We start from the raw sequence: 27143 nt of genomic DNA on the forward strand, positions 1-27143 counted from the left end.
CAACGCTCTAACCACTAGGCTACCTGCTGGTTACTGGCACAACGCTCTAACCACTAGGCTACCTGCTGGTTACTGGCCCTATGCTCTAACCAGTAGGCTACCTGCTGGTTACTGGCACAACGCTCTAACCACTAGGCTACCTGCTGGTTACTGGCACAACGCTCTAACCACTAGGCTACCTGCTGGTTACTGGCCCAACGCTCTAACCACTAGGCTACTTGCTGGTTACTGGCCCAACGCTCTAACCACTAGGCTACCTGCTGGTACTGGCACAACGCTCTAACCACTAGGCTACCTGCTGGTTACTGGCACAACGCTCTAACCACTAGGCTACCTGCTGGTTACTGGCACAACGCTCTAACCACTAGGCTACCTGCTGGTTACTGGCCCAACGCTTTAACCACTAGGCTACCTGCTGGTTACTGGCCCAACGCTGTAACCACTAGGCTACCTGCTGGTTACTGGCACAACGCTCTAACCACTAGGCTACCTGCTGGTTACTGGCACAACGCTCTAACCACTAGGCTACCTGCTGGTTACTGGCACAACGCTCTAACCACTAGGCTACCTGCTGGTTACTGGCCCAACGCTGTAACCACTAGGCTACCTGCTGGTTACTGGCCCAACACTCTAACCACTAGGCTACCTGCTGGTACTGGCACAACGCTCTAACCACTAGGCTACCTGCTGGTTACTGGCACAACGCTCTAACCACTAGGCTACCTGCTGGTTACTGGCCCAACGCTCTAACCACTAGCCTACCTGCTGGTTACTGGCCCAACGCTCTAACCACTAGGCTACCTGCTGGTTACTGGCCCAACGCTCTAACCACTAGGCTACCTGCTGGTTACTGGCCCAACGCTCTAACCACTAGGCTACCTGCTGGTTATTGGCCCAACGCTCTAACCACTAGGCTACCTGCTGGTTATTGGCACAACGCTCTAACCACTAGGCTACCTGCTGGTTACTGGCCCAACGCTGTAACCACTAGGCTACCTGCTGGTTACTGGCCCTATGCTCTAACCAGTAGGCTACCTGCTGGTTACTGGCACAACGCTCTAACCACTAGGCTACCTGCTGGTTACTGGCACAACGCTCTAACCACTAGGCTACCTGCTGGTTACTGGCACAACGCTCTAACCACTAGGCTACCTGCTGGTTACTGGCACAACGCTCTAACCACTAGGCTACCTGCTGGTTACTGGCCCAACGCTGTAACCACTAGGCTACCTGCTGGTTACTGGCCCAACACTCTAACCACTAGGCTACCTGCTGGTTACTGGCCCAACGCTCTAACCACTAGGCTACCTGCTGGTTACTGGCCCAACGCTCTAACCACTAGGCTACCTGCTGGTTACTGGCCCAACGCTCTAACCACTAGGCTACCTGCTGGTTATTGGCCCAACGCTCTAACCACTAGGCTACCTGCTGGTTATTGGCACAACGCTCTAACCACTAGGCTACCTGCTGGTTACTGGCACAACGCTCTAACCACTAGGCTACCTGCTGGTTACTGGCCCAATGCTCTAACCACTAGGCTACCTGCTGGTTACTGGCCCAACGCTCTAACCACTAGGCTACCTGCTGGTTACTGGCCCAACGCTCTAACCACTAGGCTACCTGCTGGTTACTGGCACAACGCTCTAACCACTAGGCTACCTGCTGGTTACTGGCCCAACGCTCTAACCACTAGGCTACCTGCTGGTTACTGGCACAACGCTCTAACCACTAGGCTACCTGCTGGTTACTGGCCCAAAGCTCTAACCACTAGGCTACCTGCTGGTTACTGGCCCAACGCTCTAACCACTACCTGCCTAGTGGTTTGTTCAGGCATTAGGCATTTTTGAGTCAGAAGCAGATATGCACCTTTTAAACATTATTTGATTAATATCGTGATAATTATCGTTATCGAATGAAAAAATATATAGATATCGTGATAATTTATTTGCCATATCGCCCAGCCCTACCTACTACTAATCCCTACTACACTGCACAGTTCGGGCATGATCTGATTTATCTCTAGAGAAACTGCAGCTAAATGTGCCTGGTCAATAGAGCTCACAGGGAAAAAAACAGAACAAAATGAAATTCCAATATTTGAACAGTCAGTCAATTATCTGATTAAAACTGAAAAATAACCGGCATTTCGGTTAATTGCTCAGCGCTAACCACATGACAATAGCTGTAGGGTAAAGACGTGGTGCTGGAGCTGGTGCTGGAGCTTTGGTTTGGTTAACAAATTTTAAAAACGTTCTGTTCAAGTCTGTAAAGGATGATGTGACACATTATCCACAATTCATAGTATGCGTTATGCATTCATGATAAAAAATGTTTAACAAACGTCAAACCTATATATAAAAGTAATAATTTTATTAGTTAAATTGACATAAATAAACATCAAATAAAAAAAAGAATGTACAAGATTTAAACTTAAGTTTCCTACGGTCTTCTGATGGACAGTATATTCTGCTTCGGCTAGGCAAGTGCACACAGAATTGTCATAATAAAAAAATACAAATACAGAATTTAACATTGAGCCCCTGTGTTTGGACAATAAAAGCGCATCTACTAATAAACAAAGTACTTCCTACTGTAATACAGACATCAAATAAACAAAATGTTACAGCAGACAGGTCATTTAAGCAATGGTCCCTATCTGCATTGTTATAGCTAATAAATAAATACATTTAGTGCATATTCTCATTTACCTCAAAGAGTCAAATTAAAAAAGGTACTATAAGTTAAAAGGTGGACCAAAGTCAATTTGGATCCGCTAGTTTCATAAAGACAGGAATCTCTGCTCTCCTCCCCTATGGTAAGACAGGCCAGCTATCTTCAGTATGCATCTTTACATAAGTTGTTTGTGTGTTTGATAATCATTACTTGTATAAACCACCAAAAACTGGACAAAAGAGTTCAATACTGTGTAATTTGGGGGAAAACGAATCAAAATAAGAAAAAAGACTTGACCCAAACCACAACCATGTTCCCCTCAGTTAATGGGATGATTGCAGCAGGTCTCTCCTGGTTAAACTAAGTACATGCAGTTATGGAGTACTTCTATACTCACTTTTCTGTATTTCCTTGGAAAACAAAAATCAATAGTGATTGATACAGTATTTATCATTGCTCTTACACAGCTGTTGTTATTCCCTTAAATAATGTCTATGTAATGTTAAATGTTGCCTGGGCCTGAATGGGCAGTAATACTGTGTTAACTACTGAATAACCTCCTCCTCAACCTCTAAACTTGAGTTCATCCTTACCCAAGAGAGACAGAAGAGCATCATTGGCTAATGGCTACACTACACTTATGGTACACTCTTAGAAGAAAAAAGGTGCTGCTGTGGTCTAAGGCACTGCATCGCAGTGCTGAGGCGTCACTACAGCCTGGAGTTCGATCCCAGGCTGTGTCACAGCCGGCCATGACCGGGAGTCCCATAGGGCAACGGACAATTAGCCCAGCATCGTCCGGGTTAGGGGAGGGTTTGGCCGGGGGGCTTTCCTTCGCTCATTTCGCTCTAGTGACTCTTTGTGGCAGGTCGGGCGCCTGCAAGCTGACTTCTGTCGTCAGTTGAACAGTGTTTACTCCAACACATTGGTGCAGCTGGCTTCTGGGTTAAGCAAGCAGGTGTTAAGAAAAAGCACGGCTTGACGGGTCATGTTTCAGAGGATGTATGACTCGATCTTTACCTCCTCCGAGCCCGTTGGGGAGTTGCAGCGATGAGAAAAGATCGTAACTACCAATTGGATGTCATGAAATTGGGGAGAAATGTTTTCTCTCCAAAAATATAAGGTGCTATCTAGAACCTAAAAGTGTTCTTTGGCTGTCCCCATTGGAGAACCCTTTGAAGAACCCTTTTTGATTCAAGGTAGAACCCTGTTGGTTTCAGGTAGAACCTTTTTGAGTTCCATATAGAACCCTTACCTGGAACCAAAAAGTGTTCTCCTATGGGGACAGACGAAGAACCCTTTTGGAACCCTTTTTTCTAAGAGTGAGTCTAAGAGTTCACTGGTGGAAACTCTCCTCAGTTATAAACAAAATACCCCAGCTGTGCTTCTGTTCAGGACGATGACAATGTTTTGTAAACTATGAGGGGCCAGACTAGCGATGAGGAATGACTTTGTGTCGGCTGATAAACAGAAGATATGATCCACACTGCTATACTTTAAAAACACATCGTAACAACATTTTTCAAAAGTGCTCCCTGGAATGAGAAACATCAACAATCTAAAATGGTTGATAACTATCAACTTTATAAAATGTTTAAAGCATCCTGTGCAGTTTTGGACCTTAAGGAACAGGTTAAGTCTGTGTGAACGGCATAGGGGTTTTGTTGAGGCCTAGTGAGTGAACGAAGGTATCCATATCACCTCACTTAAATTACTGCATATCCTAATTCTCTATCTGGTGAAGAGCAACATAGCCCATTCCTTTCAATAAAAACTAAAACACATCAAATACAAATTCAGTAATGTTACATACAACAAGTGCTCTGTCTCTCTCTCAGTGGTTCTTTGGCAGTTACGTCTATAGAACGTTCAGTAGCACATCCTCCTCCTCCTCTGTACGCGGTTTCAGTTCCCTATCTTGATCGCCCCAAAGTACGTCCCCTCTGGTTCAGGATCCAGCATCCAGGCATTGGACACATTAACAAACAGTCCATCCCCTTGCTGTAGCATCACCCCCCTGCCCTGCTGGGCACAGTACATGTTATACTGGGAGTTATTCCAGCGCATGGTGCTGCCTGTCTTCATCAGCACCACAGACTTGCTGGGCAGGGACGTGTGTTTCTCGTGCGAGATGTACTGGATGAGCTGGGCGTTGTTCACGTCCACGGCCTGGGGCGTGGCATCGCCAGGCTCTGTCTCAGGTCCCAGGTCGTAGTAGCGGAAACAGGTCTTGGCGTAGACGGAGTACAGGCCTGGCTCATCCACCAGGAGACGGCCGTCATGGTAACGCATCTTCTTCAGGTGGCCCTGCGCCTCGTCCCAATGGATCATAGCTGCTCTCAGCTCCCCTTCTGGAACAATACAAATACAACAGCCAATCAATAAATTAATGAGTCAATCAGTCAGTTGATCAACTAATCAGTAATACAATCAGTCAATCAATAAGTCAGTCAAAACTTCAATGATTATGTTATTAGTCAAATCTGTCAAACAGATAGAGGTTGTCAGAATTATATTTTCACCATTGTACTGTATACTAGTAATGGTTGCAGTAGGCTAGTTCTAGCTGTAAGCTGTGGCTATGGACTTACTCTTCACATAGTCTATAGTTGCTCTGATTGGTAGATGAGCTGATGGAAGCCCCTCCCTCCCCTGGTTCTTGCAGCGTTGTCTGCCTTTCCTCGGGTCCTTCAGGGCATCGAACATGATGGGTTCCGTCTGCACGTCCTGCGGAAATGGAAAGGGTCATCAACGGGACGCTACAATGCATGTCAGAGCAGAGTGGAACTGTGAGAAGGCGGCCGCGGAGTGAGGAGATGAGAAAACAGCCATCAATAAAATACAATTGTATTGGTTGATTACAAAGTTTAGCAGGTGTTATGGCGGGTGCAGTAAAATGCATATTTTCCTAGTCCTATCAATCAATGTAGTAAATGTCAATAAGAACACAATAATCCAACATTTTGAGAGGAAAACTCACCTTAAATGAACTGAATGATGAGAATATTGGAATAAAGTAGGCTAATGCAATTGAATAAATGTATCAAATTCTTGCTCATACTGAAACTCCCAAAGTCATATCCAACAATTAGCCTATACAAATTTAAAAGAAATAGAGTTTGGGAAATCCTGACCTAGATGATCATTATTACCACTCCTATTTGCCATATCTTCAATCTAAGCCTACTAGAAAGTGTGTTCCCTTAGGCCTGGAGGGAAGCAATGTCACGCCCTGGCCTTAGTATTCTTTGTTTTCTTTATTATTTTAGTTAGGTCAGGGTGTGACATGGGGAATGTTTGTGTTTTGTTGGTTTTGGGTGATTCTATGGTAAAGGGGTTGTTGGGTGTAGTATATGGGTTTGTGTTGAGTACATGTGTCTAGCGTTGTCTATGTATGTTTAGTTGTCTAGAAGAGTCTATGGTTACCTGAATGAGTTCCCAATTAGAGACAGCTGATTTCGGTTGTCTCTGATTGGGAGCCTTATTTAGGGTAGCCATAGGCTTTCATTTGTTGTGAGTAGTTGTCTATGTGATACGTTTGTAGCCAGTGTGTGCACATCGTTGTTTAGCTTCACGATCGTTTTCTTGTTTTGTTTAGTTCGTAAGTGTGTTTGTTTCGTGTGCCTTCTTCGTCAATAAAAAGGAGATGGCTTATTTTCCTAAAGCTGCGTATTGGTCCGTCAATCCTCCACACGATCGTGACAGAACTACTCACCAATACAGGACCAAGCGGCATGGAAAGCGGCAACAGGACCCACCTACACAGGATTCGTGGACATGGGAGGAGATACTGGATGGTAAGGGGCCGTGGGCACAACCGGGAGAATATCGCCTTCCTCGTGAAGAGCTGGAGGCAGCTAAAGCCGAGAGGAGGCGATATGAGGAGGCAGCACAGAGACAAGGCTGGAAGCCCGTGAGTACAACCCAAAAATTTCTTGGGGGGGGCCTTAAAGGGAGTGTGGCGAAGTCAGGTAGGAAACCTGCGCCTACTCCCTGTACTTACCGTGGAGAGCGAGAGTACGGGCAGACACCGTGTTACGCAGTAGAGCGCACGGTGTCTCCTGTACGCGTGCATAGCCCGGTTCGGTACATCTCAGCTCCACATATCGGCCGGGCTAGACTGAGCGTTGAGCCGTATGTCATGAAGCCGGCCCAACGCATCTGGTCACCAGTGCGTCTCCTCGGGCCGGCGTACATGGCACCAGCCTTACGCATGGTGTCCCCGGTTCGCCTACATAGGCCGGTGCGGGTTATTCCACCTCCCCGCACTGGTCAGGCGACGGGGAGCATACAACCAGGTAAGGTTGGGCAGGCTCGGCGCTCAAGGGAGCCAGTACGCCTGCACGATCCGGTATTTCCGGCGCCACCTCCCCGCCCCAACCCAGTACCACCAGTGCCTCCTCCACGCACTAGCTATATGGTGCGTGTCTCCAGCCCTTTACCACCAGTGCCTAAACCACGCACCAAGCCTCCTGTGTGTCCCCAGAGTCCTGTGTGTCCTGTTGCTGCTCCCCGCACTAGCCCTGAGATGCGTGTCTCCAGCCCGGTGCCACCAGTCCCGGCACCACGCACCAGGCCTACAGTGCGCCTCAGCCGGCAGGAGTCTGCCGTCTGCACAGCGATGCCTGAACTGCCCGTCTGCCAAGCGCCATCTGAGCCATCCGTCTCCCCAGCGCCATCTGAGCCATCCGTCTCCCCAGCGCCATCTGAGCCATCCGTCTCCCCAGCGCCATCTGAGCCATCCGTCTCCCCAGCGCCGTCTGAGCCATCCGTCTGCCATGAGCCTGCAAAGCCGCCCGTCTGCCATGAGCCTGCAAAGCCGCCCGTCTGCCATGAGCCTACAGAGCCGTCCGCCAGACAGGAGCCGCTAGAGCCGCCCGCCAGACAGGAGCCGCTAGAGCCGCCCGCCAGACAGGAGCCGCTAGAGCCGCCCGCCAGACAGGAGCCGCTAGAGCCGCCCGCCAGACAGGAGCCGCTAGAGCCGCCCGCCAGACAGGATCCGCCAGAGCCGCCAACCAGACAGGATCCGCCAGAGCCGCCAACCAGACAGGATCCGCCAGAGCCGCCAACCAGACAGGATCTGCCAGAGCCGCCAACCAGACAGGATCTGCCAGAGCCGCCAACCAGACAGGATCTGCCAGAGCCGCCAACCAGACAGGATCTGCCAGAGCCGCCAACCAGACAGGATCTGCCAGAGCCGCCAGCCAGACATGAGCAGCCAGATCCGTCAGCCAGCCATGAGCAGCCAGATCCGTCAGCCAGCCATGAGCAGCCAGATCCGTCAGCCAGCCATGAGCAGCCAGATCCGTCAGCTAGCCATGAGCAGCCAGATCCGTCAGCTAGCCATGAGCAGCCAGATCCGTCAGCTAGCCATGAGCAGCCAGATCCGTCAGCCAGCCATGAGCAGCCAGATCAGTCAGCTAGCCATGAGCAGCCAGATCAGTCAGCTAGCCATGAGCAGCCAGATCCGTCAGCTAGCCATGAGCAGCCAGATCCGTCAGCTAGCCATGAGCAGCCAGATCCGTCAGCTAGCCATGAGCAGCCAGATCCGTCAGCTAGCCATGAGCAGCCAGATCCGTCAGCCAGCCATGAGCAGCCAGATCCGTCAGCCAGCCATGAGCAGCCAGATCCGTCAGCCAGCCATGAGCAGCCAGATCCGTCAGCCAGCCATGAGCAGCCAGATCCGTCAGCCAGCCATGAGCAGCCAGATCCGTCAGCTAGCCATGAGCAGCCAGATCCGTCAGCTAGCCATGAGCAGCCAGATCCGTCAGCTAGCCATGAGCAGCCAGATCCGTCAGCTAGCCATGAGCAGCCAGATCCGTCAGCTAGCCATGAGCAGCCAGATCCGTCAGCCAGCCATGGGCCGTCCCTCAGTCCGGAGCTGCAGTCCCTCAGTCCGGAGCTGCAGTCCCTCAGCCTGGTGCTGCCCCTTATCCTGGTGCTGTCCCTTACCCTGGTACTGCCCCTTAGTTCGGAGCTGCCCCTGACCCTGGTACTGCCCCTTACCCTGGTACTGCCCCTTAGTCCGGAGCTGCCCCTTAGTCCGGAACTGCCCCTTAATGCAGTGGGGTTAATGTGGAGGGGGGTCATTTGGAGGAAGCTAAGGAGGCGGTTAGGGACTGTGGTGACCACGACTAGAGCCGGAGCCGCCACCGTGGATGGAAGCCCACCCAGACCCTCCCCTAGACTGTGTAATGGTGCGCCCGGAGTTCGCACCTTAAGGGGGGGGTTATGTCACGCCCTGGCCTTAGTATTCTTTGTTTTCTTTATTATTTTAGTTAGGTCAGGGTGTGACATGGGGAATGTTTGTGTTTTGTTGGTTTTGGGTGATTCTATGGTAAAGGGGTTGTTGGGTGTAGTATATGGGTTTGTGTTGAGTACATGTGTCTAGCGTTGTCTATGTATGTTTAGTTGTCTAGGAGAGTCTATGGTTACCTGAATGAGTTCCCAATTAGAGACAGCTGATTTCGGTTGTCTCTGATTGGGAGCCGTATTTAGGGTAGCCATAGGCTTTCATTTGTTGTGAGTAGTTGTCTATGTGATACGTTTGTAGCCAGTGTGTGCACATCGTTGTTTAGCTTCACGATCGTTTTCTCGTTTTGTTTAGTTCGTAAGTGTGTTTGTTTCGTGTGCCTTCTTCGTCAATAAAAAGGAGATGGCTTATTTTCCTAAAGCTGCGTATTGGTCCGTCAATCCTCCACACGATCGTGACAAGCAAAGGTAATTCCGCTACCCAAGAATAGTAAAGCTCCCTTTACTGGCTCAAATAGCCAACCAATCAGCCTGTTACCAACACTTAGTAAACCTTTGGAAAAAATTGTGTTTGACCAGATACAATGCTATTTTACTGTAAACAAATTGACAACAGACTTTCAAATAACTTATAGGAAAGGACATTCAACAAGCATGGCACTTACACAAATGACTGATGATTGGCTGAGAGAAATTTATGATAAAAAATATTGTGGGAACTGTTTTGTTAGACTTCAGTGTGGCTATATACATTATTGATCATAGTCTGCTGATGGAAAAACTTGTGTTATGGCTTTACATCCCCTGCTATATTGTGGATAGAGTTACCTGTCTAACAGAACACAGAGAGTAATGGAAGCCTCTCTAACATAATACAGGTAGATTCAGGAATTCCCCAGGGCAGCTGTCTAGGCCCCTTACTTTATTGAATATTTACTAATGACATGCCACTGGCCTGAGTAAAGCCAGTGTGTCTATGTTTTCGGATAGCTCAACACTATACACGTCAGCTACTACAGCAAGTGAAATCACTGCAACACTACAATAAAGAGCTGCAGTTAGATTCAGAATGGGTGGCAAGGAATAAGTTAGTACTAAATATTTCAAAACCTAAAAGCATTGTATTTGGGACAAATCATTCACTAAACCCTAAACCTCAACTAAATCTTGTAATAAATAATGTGAAACTTGAGCAAGTTGAGGTGACTAAACTGCTTGGAGTAAACCTGGATTGTAAATTGTCATGGTCAAAACATGTTGATACAACGGTAGCTAAGATGGGGAGAAGTCTGTCCATAATAAAGTGCTGCTCTTCCTTTTTAACACTATCAACAAGGAAGGTCCTACAGGCCCTAGTTTTGTCGCACCTGGACTACTGTTCAGTCATGTGGTCAGGTGCCACAAAGAGGGACGTCGGAAAATTACAATTGTCTCAGAACAGGGCAGCACGGCTGGCCCTTAAATGTACACAGAGAGCTAACATTAATAATATGCATGTAAATCTCATGGCTCAAAATGGAAGAGATTGACCTCATCACTACTTGTTATTGTAAGAAGTGTTGAAATGCTGAATGCACCAAGGTGTCTGTTTAAACTACTAGCACACAGCTCAGACACCCGTGCACACCCCACAAGCACACAGCTCAGACACCCGTGCACACTCCACAAGTCATGCCACCAAAGGTCTCTTCAAAATCCCAGAATCAAGAACAGACTACTACTGGGGGGGCACAGTACTACATAGAGCCATGACCATGGAACTCTATTCCACATCAGGTAACAGTAGAATCAAATTTAAAAACCAGATAAAAATACAACTTATGGAACAGCGGGAACTGTAAAGAGACACACAGGCACAGACACACATACACGTGATAAGACATGCACTCTACACACATGTACACATGGATGTTGTATGGTAAATATATGATAGTGGAGTGATAGTGGCCTGAAGGAACACACTAAATGTATTGGGTAAAGTGTTATGAAATGTAATGTCATGTAATGTTTTAAATTATATTTAACTGCCTTAATGTTGTTGGACCCCAGGAAGAGTAGCTGGTGCCTTGGCAGCAGCTAATAGGGATCCGTAATAATTACCAATACACATTTCAGCACCGACTTAATTGGGACAGCGCCAACTCGCTGCTTTGAGACAAGAGTAGGGAACTCGTCTTGATTAATCAATCAATGTCAGATTTTTGTTTTCACTGAATCTCCATTTGGATATTTGGTAACAATTAGGCTGGGAAAATGTTAACGTTAGCTAAGTTTTTTAGTTTGCTCATATATTAGCTGACCCCCCCAAAAGTATAGCATGTTATGTAGCTTAACAAGTGGAATTTGCTCTTTACTCGTGTAGTACCCTGTCCGACTCCCGACCAAAAGCCTGTGACTTGTCTGATAATCAATGTGATTTTTTTCAGTGAATCTCTGTCTGTATTTTAGCAACCCTCAGGAGGTAAGGTGGGCAGACCCTGCCCCAGGCTGGCAGCAACAGTCATGTTCATTGTTGATGGGTTTGTTATGGTAATAGAAGAAGGGGGAGCTGCACATTGGTTTGTGGGGATATAAGTAGTTGGGAGAGACCCATTTTCTCGCTCTCGTGATTATTTCTCTGGGGAGATACCTCCCGCTGGACTGTGATTTATGGCTTGCTAGTTCATGCTAGGTTTGTTGTTTTGTGCAGTTCCCCGTTACTCCGTGCATTGTAACATTCAAATGCCTGTTGGCATTAGCCGTATTTCCCTCTCTGTCCGTTTGTTATTTAAGCTAGTAAAGTTATAAGATTGGGAAACCTGTAAACGCCACAGTATTTTGGGATAATTGATCTCTGGCTGGGCAAATGGAGGTGCTAGCTCATTTTCCCATCTAGCACTGATCAGAAACATATAGCATGCCATAATGTAGCCTAAATCAAGTGTATTGTTTTCCACTTGACTCACGTAGTAGCCTTATATAATTTATCCACAATCAAGCTATGAGAGTACATCCTGTTTTATCTGCCTTAATGTAACAGCCTACTTCAATATAACAAATTATTATAATAATTTGTTTGTCATTACACAGCATACAAGTCATTCATGCCTTTCAATAAAATAAAGCATTTTATTTTGAAATAAAATAAGAAAGGGAGCCTTGAATAATGAAACAATAAATAAATAAGATGTTCTGACAAAAAGAAATGTTTAAATGCCCTGTGTTTTGAATGCATGTTTTATGAAGAAAACCTTTGGATCAGTTATGGGTCTACTTTTGATAGTTTACTAGGTCCAGCAAGGCACATTAGCAGGGAAGTCTAGGGTGTACCCCCTGACTTATTCCACATGTTGTTGTGTTACAACCTGAATACAAAATGCATTAAATAGATTTTTAGCCCAACCATCTACACACAATACCCCATAATGACAAAGTGAAAATATTTTTTGGCAAATGTATTGAAAACGAAATACAGAAATATCTAATTTACATAAGTATTGACACCCCCTGAGTCTATACATGTTAGAATCACCTTTGGCAGCGATTACAGCAGTGAGTCATTCTGGGTAAGTCTCAAGAGTTTTGCTAATCTGGATTGTACAATATTAGCACATTATTTATTATTTTATTCACCAAGCTCTGTCAAGTTGGTGTTGATCATTGCTAGACAGCCATTTTCAGGTCTTGCCATAGATTTCCAAGCCGATTTAAGTCAAAACTGTAACTAGGCCACTCAGGAACATTCAATGTCATCTTGGTAAGCAACTCCAGTTTATATTTGGCCTTATGTTTTAGGTTATTGAATTTGTCTTTCACTGTCTGTAGGAAAGCAGACTGAACCAGGTTTTCCTCTGGGAGTGTGCCTGTGCTTAGCTCTATTAACTCCCTTGTCCTTGCAGAGGACAAGCATACCCATAACATGATGCAGCCACCACCATGCTTGAAAATATGGAGAGTAGTACTCAGTGATGTGTTGTGTTGGATTTGCCCCAAACATAATGCTTTGTATTCAGGACATAAAGTACTTTTCTTTGCCACATTTTTTACAGTTTTATTTCAGTGCTTTATTGCAAACAGGATGCATGTTTTGGAATATTTGTATTCTGCACAGGCTTCCTTCTTTTGACTCTGTCATTTAGGTTAGTAATGTAGAGTAACTACAATGTTGTTGATCCATCCTCAGTTTTTTCCCATCACAGCCATTAATCAATGAGACTCAATCTAATGTATTTATGAAGGCCTTTTTACATCAGCTGATGCCACAATGTGCTATACAGAAACCCAGCCTAAAACCCCAAACAGCAAGCAATGCAGATGTAGAAGCACAGTGGCTAGGAAAAACTCCTTAGGAAGGCAGGAACCTACAGTAGGAAGAAACATAGAGAGAAACCAGGCTCAGAGGGTGGTCAGTCTTCTTCTGGCTGTGCCGGGTGGAGATTATAAGAGTACATGGCCATTAAGGCCAGATAGTTTTAAACACATCTTGAAGAACAATGTAAATATTTTAAAGTCACCATTGGCCTCATGGTGAAATCCCTGAGCGGTTTCCTTCCTCGCCGACAACTGAGTTAGGAAGGGCGCCTGTATCTTTGTAGTGACTGGGTGTATTGATACACCATCCAAAGTGTAATTAATAACTTCACAATGTTCAAAGCGATATTCAATGTCTGCTTTTTTTTTCTTTTTTACCCATCTACCAATAGGTGCTCTTCTTTGCGAGGCATTGGAAAACCCTCCTGGTCTTAATTGTATTTGTGGGATACAGAGATGAGGTAGTCATTAAAAAATCATGTTAAACACTATTATTGCACACAGAGTTAGTCCATGCAACTTATTATGTGACTTTTTGAGCACATTTCTACTCCTGAACGTATTTAGGATTGCAATAACAAACGGGTTGAATACTTATTGACTAAAGATATTTCAGTGTTTCATTTTGAATACATTTTTTTAAAATTCTGAAAACATAATTCCACTTTTAAATTATGGGGTATTGTGGGTAGGCCAGTGACACAAAATCTCAGTTTAATACATTTTAAATTCAGGCTGTAACACAAAATGTGGAATAAGTGTATCAATACTTTCTGAAGGCACTGAATCGGCGTTAACAGATGCATTGGATTCTCCTGATACTGAGATGCGCTGCCTGTCGTGGTCTCATGGATCATCATTCTCCCGAGTGCACTCAAGCCTATTCCTATCGCTCAATTGAAATATTTAAATCATCAGAAAAATAAGTTTAATCATGGCCACAAATTTCTCTGGCCCAGCCAATATTGGAATCCTGGCATCGCTAGTGTCTGCAGCTGAGAGAGAGCTGTAGTAGGCTAATAGGTGCTCAGACAGTTTTTTTATTTTCTTAATACAGCACGGCAAGCCCAAAACCCGCCCAGCCCAGTCCCAATCAATTCACAGAATTTGAGGCCTGGCCGGCTGTCAGGTTCGAGCTGAGAATGAGGGCTCTAGTGACCGCAAACCTCTATCTCGAAGTGATTTATCATTAGCCCAATCATAATACTTTCTAAGCGGTTGCTAGAGCCACATATTTCAACCAATGCTTATTTCATTGTCTATTTTAATTATAGCTTATGCTGTGTGTGTACAGGCGTGCATGTGTGTGTTTCCCACACACTTCTCCCATTAGTTCTGCCTTGTGAACCTCTAAGCCCGGAGCTCTGAGTTGTGAGCAGCACCAGAAATTGTGGTCTGGTTCTGGGACCCTAGGGCTGCTGGGTAATGTCACCTTTCAGATGGATGTTCCTTTCACAGTTCTGGCACAACTTCTAAATCTGATTAGATTCACCCCTGGAGTGGTGCGATGACATGTGTATCCCCAGTCAGAGCTACAGTACATAGACTGGAGACAAGACACAGCACAGAGAAAAACACAGTCTCTATGCAAGTAAACAGCCTGCCTGCCTGCCTCACTGAACAGGTTCCGTGTGAAGACCTACTGTCTGTCTGCTAGAGACACTTACTTCCAGAACAGAGACATCCTGTAGATGTTTCAACTTGTTTTATAATTTCAGTATAATTTCCCACATTTTGATCAGCCCTGGTATGCCTGAAATCTCATCTCCGCTCTTCCTCGAGCCAATAAATACAATGAAATACCAGAAACAAAAGCGAAGTGTTGACTTGAACACTGTTGAAGATTGTTCTTAAATTACCTGAAAACCACAAATGGACACACAACACCTGTGAATAGGAATGGCACAGAACATTTAAAATAAAACAGACTACTGCCCTGGAATGATCATCACGGTGGTTTGCAGCAACATTGGTGCACCTGCATAACACTAATATTAAGTCTTGTATATTTACTCACAAAACAGGAGCTGACGGACTTGTACGATGTTCAGTCCAAGATCAGTATAGTCTCTCTTCCAAAAACAATTTGCTGTGTAAACATGTTTATAGAAAAGTGGTTTAGAATTAGACAGGGTAAACAAGTCTGGCCAAGGCTATGGAGAAATCACGAACTAACTCCCCCCTGGCCCAACAATTTGGCATTTAGCTTTGATTTGTGGTGAGACACTCGACCACCTCATACCTCCTTAACAGGAAGAGAAGATTACTTTCGCTGGAGATCTACAGAGCAGAGGCTCAGGCTGGGGTAGTAACTGTTTACTACAGGACTGTAGTTATCCACTCCAGTGATGCACTGTATTATTCTATTGTATCACCTTTCACCCAGTTCAGTCCACTGTCCACTGTGCAATAGACTACAGCCATGAGTCATCAGTTCCAACCCATTGAGCTCTGAGTGTTCTATGCTCTCTGACCCTCCTGCCATCACGCTGACCACAGGTCCAATGCAGCCAGCCCACTGTAGGTCTAATATGTCTGGATCAAAGAGCACTTAACAAAGGCAAACATGAGACGTGACAGCTCTTAATAATACCTGCTCTTTAACAAACCCACTCATTTGTCAGCAAAGCAACACTGGTCCCTGGGAAGACTATCACAACGCACGCACCCACACACATACACACACAATGATAACACACAGGGAGCCAAATAAACCTTTCAGCCTCACACCTCATAAAGCCTAGAGCAGGGTTCACTCTGCAGCCTGGAGGCTGGAGCAGGGCTGAGACTACAACATGGGAACCATCCCAGTCTGAGATGTCAGCCTGATGACACAGAGGCCTCCTCAGTCCAAGGCAGAGCAGAGACAGCAGAGCAGAGTGGGTGGTTTGTCTAAGCACTCCTCTGGGGCAACAAGGGCAAATTCAAAATACATTATGGGAAACTAAACACAGCTAAGCAAAGCAGAGCGGATTCCTTTCTTTCTGTGTTGTTTTAATTCCTGAAAAGATTCTGCTGTTGCCGGGGGAAACCTGTGCCAGCAAGATGGTGGAATGTTCCAAAAAGGATTTACAGAAAACCCATGTCAGACCTCAACAATGGTGCATTCCGCCGCGACCACCGTTCTACGCCACTGTTACTGATGAGCGAAGATTACTCTGAACACATATGTACGTTATGCCATTGTCATTAATGAGTGAAGGTTATGCAGGACACTTAGCAATCACTGCCGCCAAACCATGACATCATTTGATTGGTGCCGCATGTACAATACAGTAAACTACAGGCAAATCTGACTAGGCCTACCCCCAATCCTCGCTTTATTGGGAGATGAACATGTCTGACCCCTGATCAGTGGGTAGGGACTGTGAGGATGGCTTGACCTCTACAGGCTTCTGACCACACTGGGGTTAGGGTTTGAAGCTGGTTTTGGCTTAGGGTGTACATTTGCTGTGGTAGGCACAAAAACAGAACCATGGGAACAGCAAGACTAAGCACAAATTTGAGAATGGGTAACCTTGTTTTGGTTATAATATAAATGTCTCACCATTTACCTACTGTACACCCCATGCTGATAATACTGTTCACTCATGGATGCAAGTTATAAGAGGAGGAAATGCTTACCAGGTGTAATCTGTTATAGTAACACCTTGTTCACTTGGTGAAATACAATTGCTGAACATACACACCATGGTGGTTTCCCAATAGTTTCCCCCAGCTATTGATATTCTGGTTTGGCCAAATAGGATTGCCATAGGCTAACTCACACACAGGACAGGGCTGTTTCGTGTCAAAGAATCAGTAAATGAAGCCAAAAAGAAAACAGCTTCGGAATTTACATCCTGTAGATCCTGTAATCTGATAAAATACTGTAATCTGATTTACTTTCGAAAGGGCAATTATCTTTTGATTACATACCAAATAGTGTAACTAAATAACATCTGATATAAAATTGTAAAATAAATTGTAACCCAACAATCTCTGCGCTTTAATGACAAACATAGCCCTATTAATTGTACCTTACCAGGAAGTACCGGACAACATTACAGTAAAAACCCTCTAATGTGGACCAATGAGAGGGTTGGTTATTATGATCAGACGGGTCGACTCACCTCCATTGGCTGCTGCGTTGCAGAGGAGAGATCGACCTGGAAGCAGAAACACGGGCGTTAGGAAGACACATATTACCTAACAATCCCCCTAATTTATAAGAAAACAGACACAGTTTGTTGACAGGTAGCCTCAAGCTTGTCACAATTCACTGACTGAAACCTGGAAGACCTACTCTGACTTTTAGTGACTGCTTGGCAGGCAGTGTATCCCTAGGTTAGAGGTGCCAGTTCTCTGTTCAGGTCTGCACCAGGCCTCTTCAGCCATTCCCCATCCCCATCCCCATTCCCCATTCCCATCCCCATTCCCCATCCCCATTCCCCATTCCCCATCCCCAATCCCCATCCCCATCCCCATTCCCCATCCCCATTCCCATCCCCATTCCCATCCCCATTCCCCATCCCCATTCCCCATTCCCCATCCCCATCCCCATGCCCCATCCCCATCCCCAATCCCCATCCCCATTCCCATCCCCATTCCCATCCCAATCCCCATCCCCAATCCCCATCCCCATCCCCATCCCCCACCCCCATTCCCCACGGTGCTGTGCTGCCTCCTACTCCCCCATCAGATACAGTAACTCCTACATATGTTCAGACAGGGGGAGCAGTGCATCTGGTCCTTGTGCCAAATACAACTCTAATAGCCATCTCTCATTTTTACATTTAAGTCATTTAGAAAAAGCTTGGGGGACCAGAACGACTTGCATAAATGTTCATACTTTTTTGTGCTGGTCCCCCGTGGGAATCAAACCCACAACCCTGGCATTGCAAGCACCATGCTCTACCACCTGAACCAGGGACATCACGATAATGATATTATCACGATACTTAGGTGCCGATAGGATATGTATTACAATTCTAACGCTTCAAACAACCGACAGTGTCTTTGCGCAAAATAGTAAGCAGCATCATCTGTATATGTGTGCAACAAAAGTTCAACATTCACCTTCTGCTACCATTTCTGTCAAGCTGTCTAATCATACAGTTTGACTCATTTTGATAAATCCAACGTATGTACCACACCGAACGCACTGCAACTGCCTCTGCAACTCATTGTTGCAAGGCAAACCCAGCGTTCCATTGGAAATGAATGTAATTCTGGTGTACCAAAATGCAATGCCGCTGTCAGTGTGTTCGAAGAGTGAATGTATTGTGATTCAATACTGGGATTTTATTGCGATTCGATGTTCCAAACATATCACTCACATATTGTCTGCTGCAGAAAGACAAGAGAGCCATGAGAAAACAAGTTTTGTTCAGTCATGGAAATAACAGTTGGTGAAAACAAATTGGCTCCCTATTTAAAAAGAAGATGGGAGAACAAGCTATGAACAAAAAATACTGGAGTTTTTGTGCAGGTATAGCCAACTAGCACAAAAATAAAAATGCGATATTGTCAAAACGATACATCGTCAAAAATAATATCCCGATATGTAAATGTATAACGTTTTTACTACCATCTCTCTCCCTCTCTTTTTCTGCCCGTCTCCTGTTCTCTTTCCTCTCCTTCTCTCTCTCTATCTAGCTATATATTCTCAACACTCTCCTCCCTTTCCCTCTCTTTCTCTCACCCAACACCCCTCTCTCTCTTTCCTACTTGGGCTCTTCTCCAGGAGTTAACAAGCTCTCGACACACACCACTGTGTTTATGCCAAAAGATTGGTCAACCAACATTGACATCATTCTGCAGCAGGCTCTCTCCACACACACACACACCATTCGGGCTTCATTAGGCCTACGTGTGAAGACTGATGGAGCATCATGATGGAACTGAAATGTTTTCTTGTTGTTTGGCTTGTTGAAACATGACTATCATTCAACTCTAGAAACCACCATAAAGCAATAATAACAACCCAGAAATAATGTTAATGCTGTCTTATACAAGACTGATTGTGCAGGGTGATAGTGGTACATGACAGGTTAGCAACCTGACTGGCACTGAAGCACATAAATATCACTGACATGTTATTCTGTCTCTCTCTGTGCTGAGGGCTCAATGGCTTGACTGGAGAAGACCTGGAGCTAAAATAGAACTGGTAAATATTCATAATGTGTTTTGTTACTTTGGCAATACCAATGTGTAATTATGTCATGCCAATAAAGCATGTTTGAATTTGGTTTTTAATTTGAAAACATCTTCAGTAGAGATTATTGGATGGTTTCTAAAAGCACCTACCCCAACTACTCATACACTATAAGAAACATTTGTTTTTTCTCATTCCCGACAGAAAACTGTAAATAACAGAGTAAACATTCTTGCTTAAGTAAAAACAGATGTATTTTACAAACAAGATTACTTGAATGACATCTTTATATAGGCTACACTATCCCCATTTGGCAACACTCACTATTGAGATGTTTCTTTGTAAAAACGGGAGATTGCTTTGATAAGGTCTGTGACATGGAAAATACTGTCTTGCTGATATAATTTAACTCCTTATAATCTGTGCAGACAATCTCATCAGTAGAGAGATGTGCTATTTCAGAGTGCTGACAGCTGGTTTTACTATTGGGGACAAATTCACAGAATTACCGCCACTGGGTCTCGAGAGCAGAGATTGTTCAAAAGGAAAGTGCTCGCGCACTTCAGCCGCAAGTTCCTCAAGAAGTTGCGAGCCCAAACTGTATCCGCAAACCTGCAGGCTTGAATGATATTCAACCATGTGCGCTTGAAACAGCAAAAGTTTATAGGTTTGGCTATTCCAATGCAATGCAAACAAGACAACTGTTTAATGTAGCCCACTTTTCACTCTCAATTTTAAACTTAATATGAGTCAATTACAATTTCAAAACTGCGCAACAATTTTTGCAGATTGTTTTACCCTATTGTCAGGCTGCTTCTTTAAAGTCGAATTTAATGTAGCCATTCGCAAGTTCAAGATATAATGCTGACGCGCACCTGTGCACATGTCGCAACTCGCAAGTGTGTCGCATAGTTATGTTATCACCCGTTGTGCGTCTTGAAAGTGTTTCTTACCTCTTGGAGATAACCTGTCAAGTGTAACAAGATCGCCACACTCGATGCAATCTGCAGCAATCCCATAACAGCCAGAGTAACGAATATAAACGGTCTATATTTGGGTTCCGAGCCATGGGACGGGTGGTAGCGGGACTGAGCGCCCTCCATGTCGGCGTGGTTCCTCAGGTAGCCTCGGTAATCATTAGCTGCCATGGTGAGTCGTGGTGCTCTGGATGAATAGACTACTCTCACTGGAAGGAAGGAAGTTCTGAACTTCTGACAGAGGAGAGCTATAAACAGTGGGTGGGCAGAAGACTAGCGGCTCCCTCTGTAGAGAGACAGCCAATCAGACGAAAGATATCTTTAGTCTAGTGTGTGTGTATGTGTGTGTGTGCTACCGTTAAAGACAACGTCCTGCATACACACAAACATACACAGAACCATAACTGTGGTACAGGACAGGTTCATCTAGACCGGGCTCTTTATAACACACAGCAGTTGCGGCGCGTCAAACCCCCTCCAGCCAAACGAGCAGACACCTGATCATCTTCCCCCTCGACGGTGATGGAATGATTGGCAAGGTTACATTTGCTAGATTAAAAAAGAGATATGGCAGTTATAACCACTTTATGAAGGTTTTATAATGATAGGAGTCATTTTTATGCTAAAGATTTCCCTTGAAGAGTTAATGTAGCTGATGGACGTATAGCTTATACTTGAGAACCAATAATCACCAAAATAAAGATATGTAGTCAGGGAGACTGGCATGGGGCCCCCATTGATTTTGTTATGTTTTAGTCATATGTAGAATTTAAGGAAATTAGCTTTAAAACTGCACATTTTTCTCTCAGCTCATAGCAAAATGTGTAGAATAGCAGGAAAATAACTTTAATACTGTAAGCATTTCTCTCAGCCACATGGCAAAGTGTGTAGAATTGCAGGAAATTTGCTTTTTTTGTCTCTGGGGCCAACAGGAGGGGGAGGGCCTCTAACATGTACAGTGCCTGATTTTGTGTCACTGGCTTACATACAATACCCCATCATGTCAAAGTGGAATGTTTGGGGCAAATCCAACACAACACATCACTGAGTACCACTCTTCATACTGTATTTTGAAGCATGGTGGTATCTGCATCATGTTATGGATATGCTTGTCATTGGCAAGGACTTGGGAGTTTTTTGGGGGTTAAAAAGGAATAGAGTAGAGCTAAGCACCCACAAAATCCTAGAGGAAAACCTGGTTCAGTCTGATTTCCAACAAACACTGGGAGGGAGACAAATTCACCTTGCAGCAGGACAATAACCTGAAACGCAAGGTCAAATATATACGTGAGTTGCTTACCAAGACAAAATTGAATGTTCCTGAGTGGTCTAGTTACAGTTTTGACTTAAATTTGCTTGAAAATCTATGGCAAGACTTGACAATGTCTGTCTAGCAATGATCAACAACTAACTTGACAGCGCTTGAAGAAAATGTTAAATAAGAATGTGCAAATATTGTACAATCCAAATGAGCAAAGCTCTTATAGACTTACCCAGAAAGACTAACAGCTGTGATCACCGCCAAAGGTGATTTTAACATGTATTGACTCAGGGTTGGTAATACTTATGTAAATTAGATATTTCTGTATTTAATTTTCAATACATTTGCAAAATGTTTCTAAAAGCATCTTTTCACTTTGTCATTATGGAGTATTGTGAGTAGATGGGTGAGATTTCTTTTTCTTCGTACATTTCAATTCAGGCTGTAACATAAAATGTGAAGTAAGTCAAGGGGTATGAATACTGTGTGTTTTACGACTGCACCAGCGACCACACCCACGCCCACCACCTAAGCCCAATTTTGACCCAGAAAAAAACCTATCATGACATTACAAGGTCATTAGAGAAGTCATTCCCAACCCTAATATCTCTGTGATTCACCCTCTCTCTGTAACTCAGGATATGAGTGTCTTCCTCTGTTTGTTTGTGTGTGTACCTGTGCGTGCAACTCCTCAACCTCAACACCCACATATTGTCTTCCCCTCATCGGATGTAAACACTGACACACATTGGATCTGTCACTGTATCATAGCATGTATACAACGACGGACAGACAGACTGAGCTTCCCACCCCTCTGATCTGACAGACAGATAGGCTTCCCAGGCACATGGCCATGCCTAGAGGTGGGTGACATGATATATCAGTCATATGAGTGGTGTCTCCTAAAGACAAACACCCTACATGGCATTCCTGAAGATAATGTTACTGTACATTTGGTAACACCAATAAGGGCCTGTGGATTATCATTCATAAAGGTCTCTCTTGTTGAATTGAGGGGATTTTATAAAGTATCAACTTCTCATCTGTGTAGAGGAAAGTGATCAATGTATTTATTCTGACCATCCTCAATGCCTTTAAGCCAAACCAAATCAAATCAATTTGTATTAGTCACATGCCTTGTAAATAACAGGTGTAGATTAACAGTGATTTGCTTACTTACGGGCCCTTCCCAACAACGCAGAGAGAAACATTTTGAAATAAATAATAACATAACAAATAAATACACAATGAGTAATGATAACTTGGCTATATATACGAGGTACCAGTACCGAGTCGATGTGCAAGGGTACGAGGTAATTGAGGTAGATATGTACATACTGTATAGGTATGGATAAAGTGACTAGGCAACAGGATAGATAATAAACAGTAGCAGTAGTATTTGATGAGTCAAAAGAGTTAGTGCAAAAAGGCTCAAAGCAGATAGTCCGGGGAACTATTTAACTATTTAGCAGTCTTGTGGCTTGATCAGGCCAACCACTGTCATGTCGTCAGCAAACTTAATGATGGTGTTGGAGTCGTGCGCGCCATGCAGTAGTGGGTGAACAGGGGGTACAGGAGGGGACTAAGTGTAATACCTTGACTACACCGCTTGCGTCGCGTGCCAGAGCGGTGCAAAATAAATTTAGAAATCTATATTATTCAATTATCGCACCCACACTGTTTACGTGTGCCAAGCGTTGCCAAGGGCTAAAATAGAAGTCAGTTCTATTTGTGACGCAGATCGCGCTGCAAGTCCTGCAAGTCTTGCCTCCCATCTCCTTATTGGTTTATAGAGGCACGTGCCATCTCCTCATTGGTTATACCCACGTGGGTGACTGAAAGACAAATGAGGTCGGTGGCGGTAATGCACCTAATTTATGAAAGTTGCCAATCGCAATATAAAGTCCAGCGAAGAAAAATCCTGGAAGGAGGAGAGATGACTAGAAATGATTCGGTTGACCGTTTTATGTGTGGATTAATTGTCGGAGTAGAGGACCTTGTGCATTTCAGGTAAAATAACAACTAAATATTTATATCCCAGGACAAATTAGCTAGCAACAGCAAGCTAGTTAAATAGGACACATTAGCTAGCAAGTGCAAGCTAGCTAAATTGCCATAAATGTTTAATGCTTTTCGACCTGTCCCCAAATTAATGTAATTGGTTCAGAGTTTGTTTTGATATTTTAACCTGTGTGTCGTGATCACGTTTGGTGTGGGGGGGCCAAAATACATTTATGCACGATGGCGCACGATGGCGCACGCACACAGCCGGTTTGGGTTTCGTGTAATAGAGATTGCGTCATCTGTGGATCTGTTGGGGCAGTATGCGAATTGGAGTGGGTCCAGGGTGTCTGGGATGATAGTGTTGATGTGAGCCATAACCAGCCTTTCAAAGCATTTAATGGCTACAGATGTGAGTGCTACAGTGCAGTGGTCATTTAGAGAGGTTACCTTAGCTTTCTGGGGCACAGGCTCTATGTTGGTCTGCTTGAAACATGTAGGTATTACAGACTGGATCAGGGAGAGGTTGACAATGTCAGTGAAGACATTTGCCAGCTGGTCAGCGCATGCTCTGAGTACCCGTCATGGTGAATGTTAACCTGTTTAAAGATCTTAATCACATCTGGGGCGGCAGGTAGTCTAGTGATTAAAACGTTGGGCCAGTAACCGAAAGGTTGGTAGATTGAATTCCCGAGCTGACAAGAAAACAAATCAGTCGTTCTGCTCTTGAACAAGGCAGTTAACCCACTGTTCCTAGGCCTAGTTAAATAAATTAAATAAACATTGGCTACGGAGAGCGAAATCACACAGTCGTCCGGAACAGCTGGTGTTCTAATGCATGGTTCAGTGTTGCTTGCTTCGAAGTGATTATAGAAGGCATTTAGCTCTTCTAGTAGACTTGCGTCACTGGGCAGCTCACGGCTGGGTTTCCCTTTGTACCCGTCAGAGCCGGCGTAGTATAATTTGATTTTAGTCCCGTATTGACATTTTGACAGTTTGGTGGCTCGTCGGAGGTCGGATTAGTGCCCCGCTCCATTAAAGCGGCAGCTCTAGCCTTTAGCTCAGTGTGGATGTTTCTTGTAATCCATGGTTTCTCGTTGATGATGCACTTATTAGTGAAGCTGGTGACTGATGTGGTAAACTCCTCAATGTTATCGGATGAATCCAGTAACATATTCCTGTCTGTGCTAGCGAAACAGTCCTGTAGTTTAGCATCCGCTTCATCTGACCACTTCCTGTTTGAATTTTTGTTCGTAAGCAGGAATCAGGAGGATAGAGTTATGGTCAGATTTGCCAAATTCTCCTAAACTAATCTAACCCTGAGCATAATCCATTTTTTTGTGATTGGATTCAATGACGAGTATGAATTTGCAGCATGCATGCTATTGGGCTGTTGAAGTCACTACCAAACCCAATAAACTTTACAATCCAGTCCAATTCAATAAAATCTTAATCTGTCCCCTTAGGGCAATTGGTTCCTCTCTGCTGCCTCAGCTTTTTCAGTGTGAGTAATACAGGATCTCTAAACTGTATATAATATCAACATCCCAGTGATCCAACTCAGGCCAGGATAATTACACTGGAATTACCTTCATACTTTACTCTGTTTTCTGATGACAGCAAAAGAAACATCAGCGTAGTATTTGAAAACCCAGCAGAAAAAAACATTATTTGAAACAAATGTTATTTTAGGCAGACACTGTGACAATAGAAAGGGGGAACGGAGAGGGGGTAGGTCGGTGAGTTTGCGAAATCCAAGCGAATCTCTGGGTGCCAGTGGAGTTCATGAGAGAAACGTGGCTTAGGTCTTCAGCCCTAAACCAGCAAACCTCCTGGCGCTAGAAACATTGAATACTCTTTTTGACTGCACAAAACCACACACATGATTTCAGTTATGTGTATTAGCACTATATTTCATTTGTATGCAATGGATGTCTCGCTGGCCTTATAGATTACATGCTTAATAACAAACCTACCTCCATCTCCTGACAGACACCAAGGTCACTACCATTGGAGGTGAGCGAAACACGTCCTACTTCAATGACCTCCCTGACATCTTTTAACATGGTTTGCAAACTTGCCTTTCATTGGAAAACATTTACTTACACTCACTTGATAGGAGAGGACAACACAGGGCCAGGATCAGAGTTCAGTCAACAACCTCCTCTCTTCCCTTCCTCATGACCTCTTGAACTTGGCGGCCCTGTGTCTATGGCTCTGCCTCTCTCTGTGACTCTACCTCTCTCATAACTCTACCTCTCTCTGTGACTACCTCTGGCTCTGCTACTCTCATAACACTGCCTCTCTCTGTCTCTCTCTGTGGCTCTACCCCTGGCTCTGCCTCTCTCTGTGGCTCTACCCCTGGCTCTGTCTCTCTCTGTGGCTCTACCCCTGGCTCTACCCCTGGCTCTGCCTCTCTCTGTGGCTCTACCCCTGGCTCTGCCTTTCTCTGTGACTCTACCCCTGGCTCTGTCTCTCTCTGTGGCTCTACCCCTGGCTCTGCCTTGCTCTGTGACTCTACCCCTGGCTCTGCCTCTCTCTGTGGCTCTACCCCTGGCTCTGCCTTTCTCTGTGACTCTACCCCTGGCTCTGTCTCTCTCTGTGGCTCTACCCCTGGCTCTACCCCTGGCTCTGCCTTTCTCTGTGGTTCTACCCCTGGCTCTGCCTCTCTCTGTGGCTCTACCCCTGGCTCTGCCTCTCTCTGTGGCTCTACCCCTGGCTCTACCCCTGGCTCTGTCTCTCTCTGTGGCTCTACCCCTGGCTCTGCCTCTCTCTGTGGCTCTACCCCTGGCTCTACCCCTGGCTCTGCCTCTCTCTGTGGCTCTACCCCTGGCTCTGTCTCTCTCTGTGGCTCTACCCCTGGCTCTGCCTCTCTCTGTGGCTCTACCCCTGGCTCTGTCTCTCTCTGTGGCTCTACCCCTGGCTCTACCCCTGGCTCTGCCTCTCTCTGTGGCTCTACCCCTGGCTCTGTCTCTCTCTGTGACTCTACCCCTGGCTCTACCCCTGGCTCTGCCTCTCTCTGTGGCTCTACTTCTGGCTCTGCCTTTCTCTGTGGCTCTACCCCTGGCTCTGTCTCTCTCTGTGGCTCTACCCCTGGCTCTGCCTCTCTCTGTGACTCTACCCCTGGCTCTGCCTCTCTCTGTGACTCTACCCCTGGCTCTGTCTCTCTCTGTGACTCTACCCCTGGCTCTGCCTTGCTCTGTGACTACCCCTGGCTCTGCCTTGCTCTGTGGCTCTACTTCTGGCTCTGCCTCTCTCTGTGGCTCTACCCCTGGCTCTGCCTCTCTCTGTGGCTCTACCCCTGGCTCTGCCTCTCTCTGTGACTCTACCCCTGGCTCTGCCTCTCTCTGTGACTCTACCCCTGGCTCTGCCTTGCTCTGTGACTCTACCCCTGGCTCTGCCTCTCTCTGTGGCTCTACCCCTGGCTCTGCCTTGCTCTGTGACTCTACCCCTGGCTCTGCCTTGCTCTGTGGCTCTACTTCTGGCTCTGCCTCTCTCTGTGGCTCTACCCCTGGCTCTGCCTCTCTCTGTGGCTCTACCCCTGGCTCTGCCT

The 27143-nt window shown here is 45.4% G+C and overlaps 1 protein-coding gene across 1 annotated transcript; it reads right to left on the reverse strand.

Moving 5' to 3' along the window:
• Positions 1-2348: 2348 nt before the first annotated feature.
• On the reverse strand, positions 2349-20565 carry LOC129816499 (tumor necrosis factor ligand superfamily member 11-like). Its single transcript, XM_055871054.1, has 4 exons — positions 20305-20565; positions 17328-17363; positions 5265-5400; positions 2349-5024 (listed from the first exon to the last, which is right to left on the reverse strand). Exons 1-4 carry the CDS (start codon positions 20497-20499, stop codon positions 4579-4581), a joined length of 813 nt encoding a protein of 270 aa, XP_055727029.1. The 5' UTR covers positions 20500-20565; the 3' UTR covers positions 2349-4578.
• Positions 20566-27143: the final 6578 nt, after the last annotated feature.

Source organism: Salvelinus fontinalis, chromosome 19 (assembly GCF_029448725.1).
Source record: "Salvelinus fontinalis isolate EN_2023a chromosome 19, ASM2944872v1, whole genome shotgun sequence".
NCBI classification, from domain to species: domain Eukaryota; kingdom Metazoa; phylum Chordata; class Actinopteri; order Salmoniformes; family Salmonidae; genus Salvelinus; species Salvelinus fontinalis.

Bases quoted from the DNA above. Each gene is read 5' to 3' on its own strand.
- LOC129816499 (XM_055871054.1), bottom strand. From the start codon at position 20,499: ATGGCAGCTAATGATTACCGAGGCTACCTGAGGAACCACGCCGACATG. The intron at 5,401-17,327 runs GTGAGTCGACCC...CCATTTCCGCAG, and splicing joins CAACGCAGCAGCCAATGGAG to GACGTGCAGACGGAACCCAT. The intron at 5,025-5,264 runs GTAAGTCCATAG...GTATTGTTCCAG, and splicing joins AACTATAGACTATGTGAAGA to AAGGGGAGCTGAGAGCAGCT.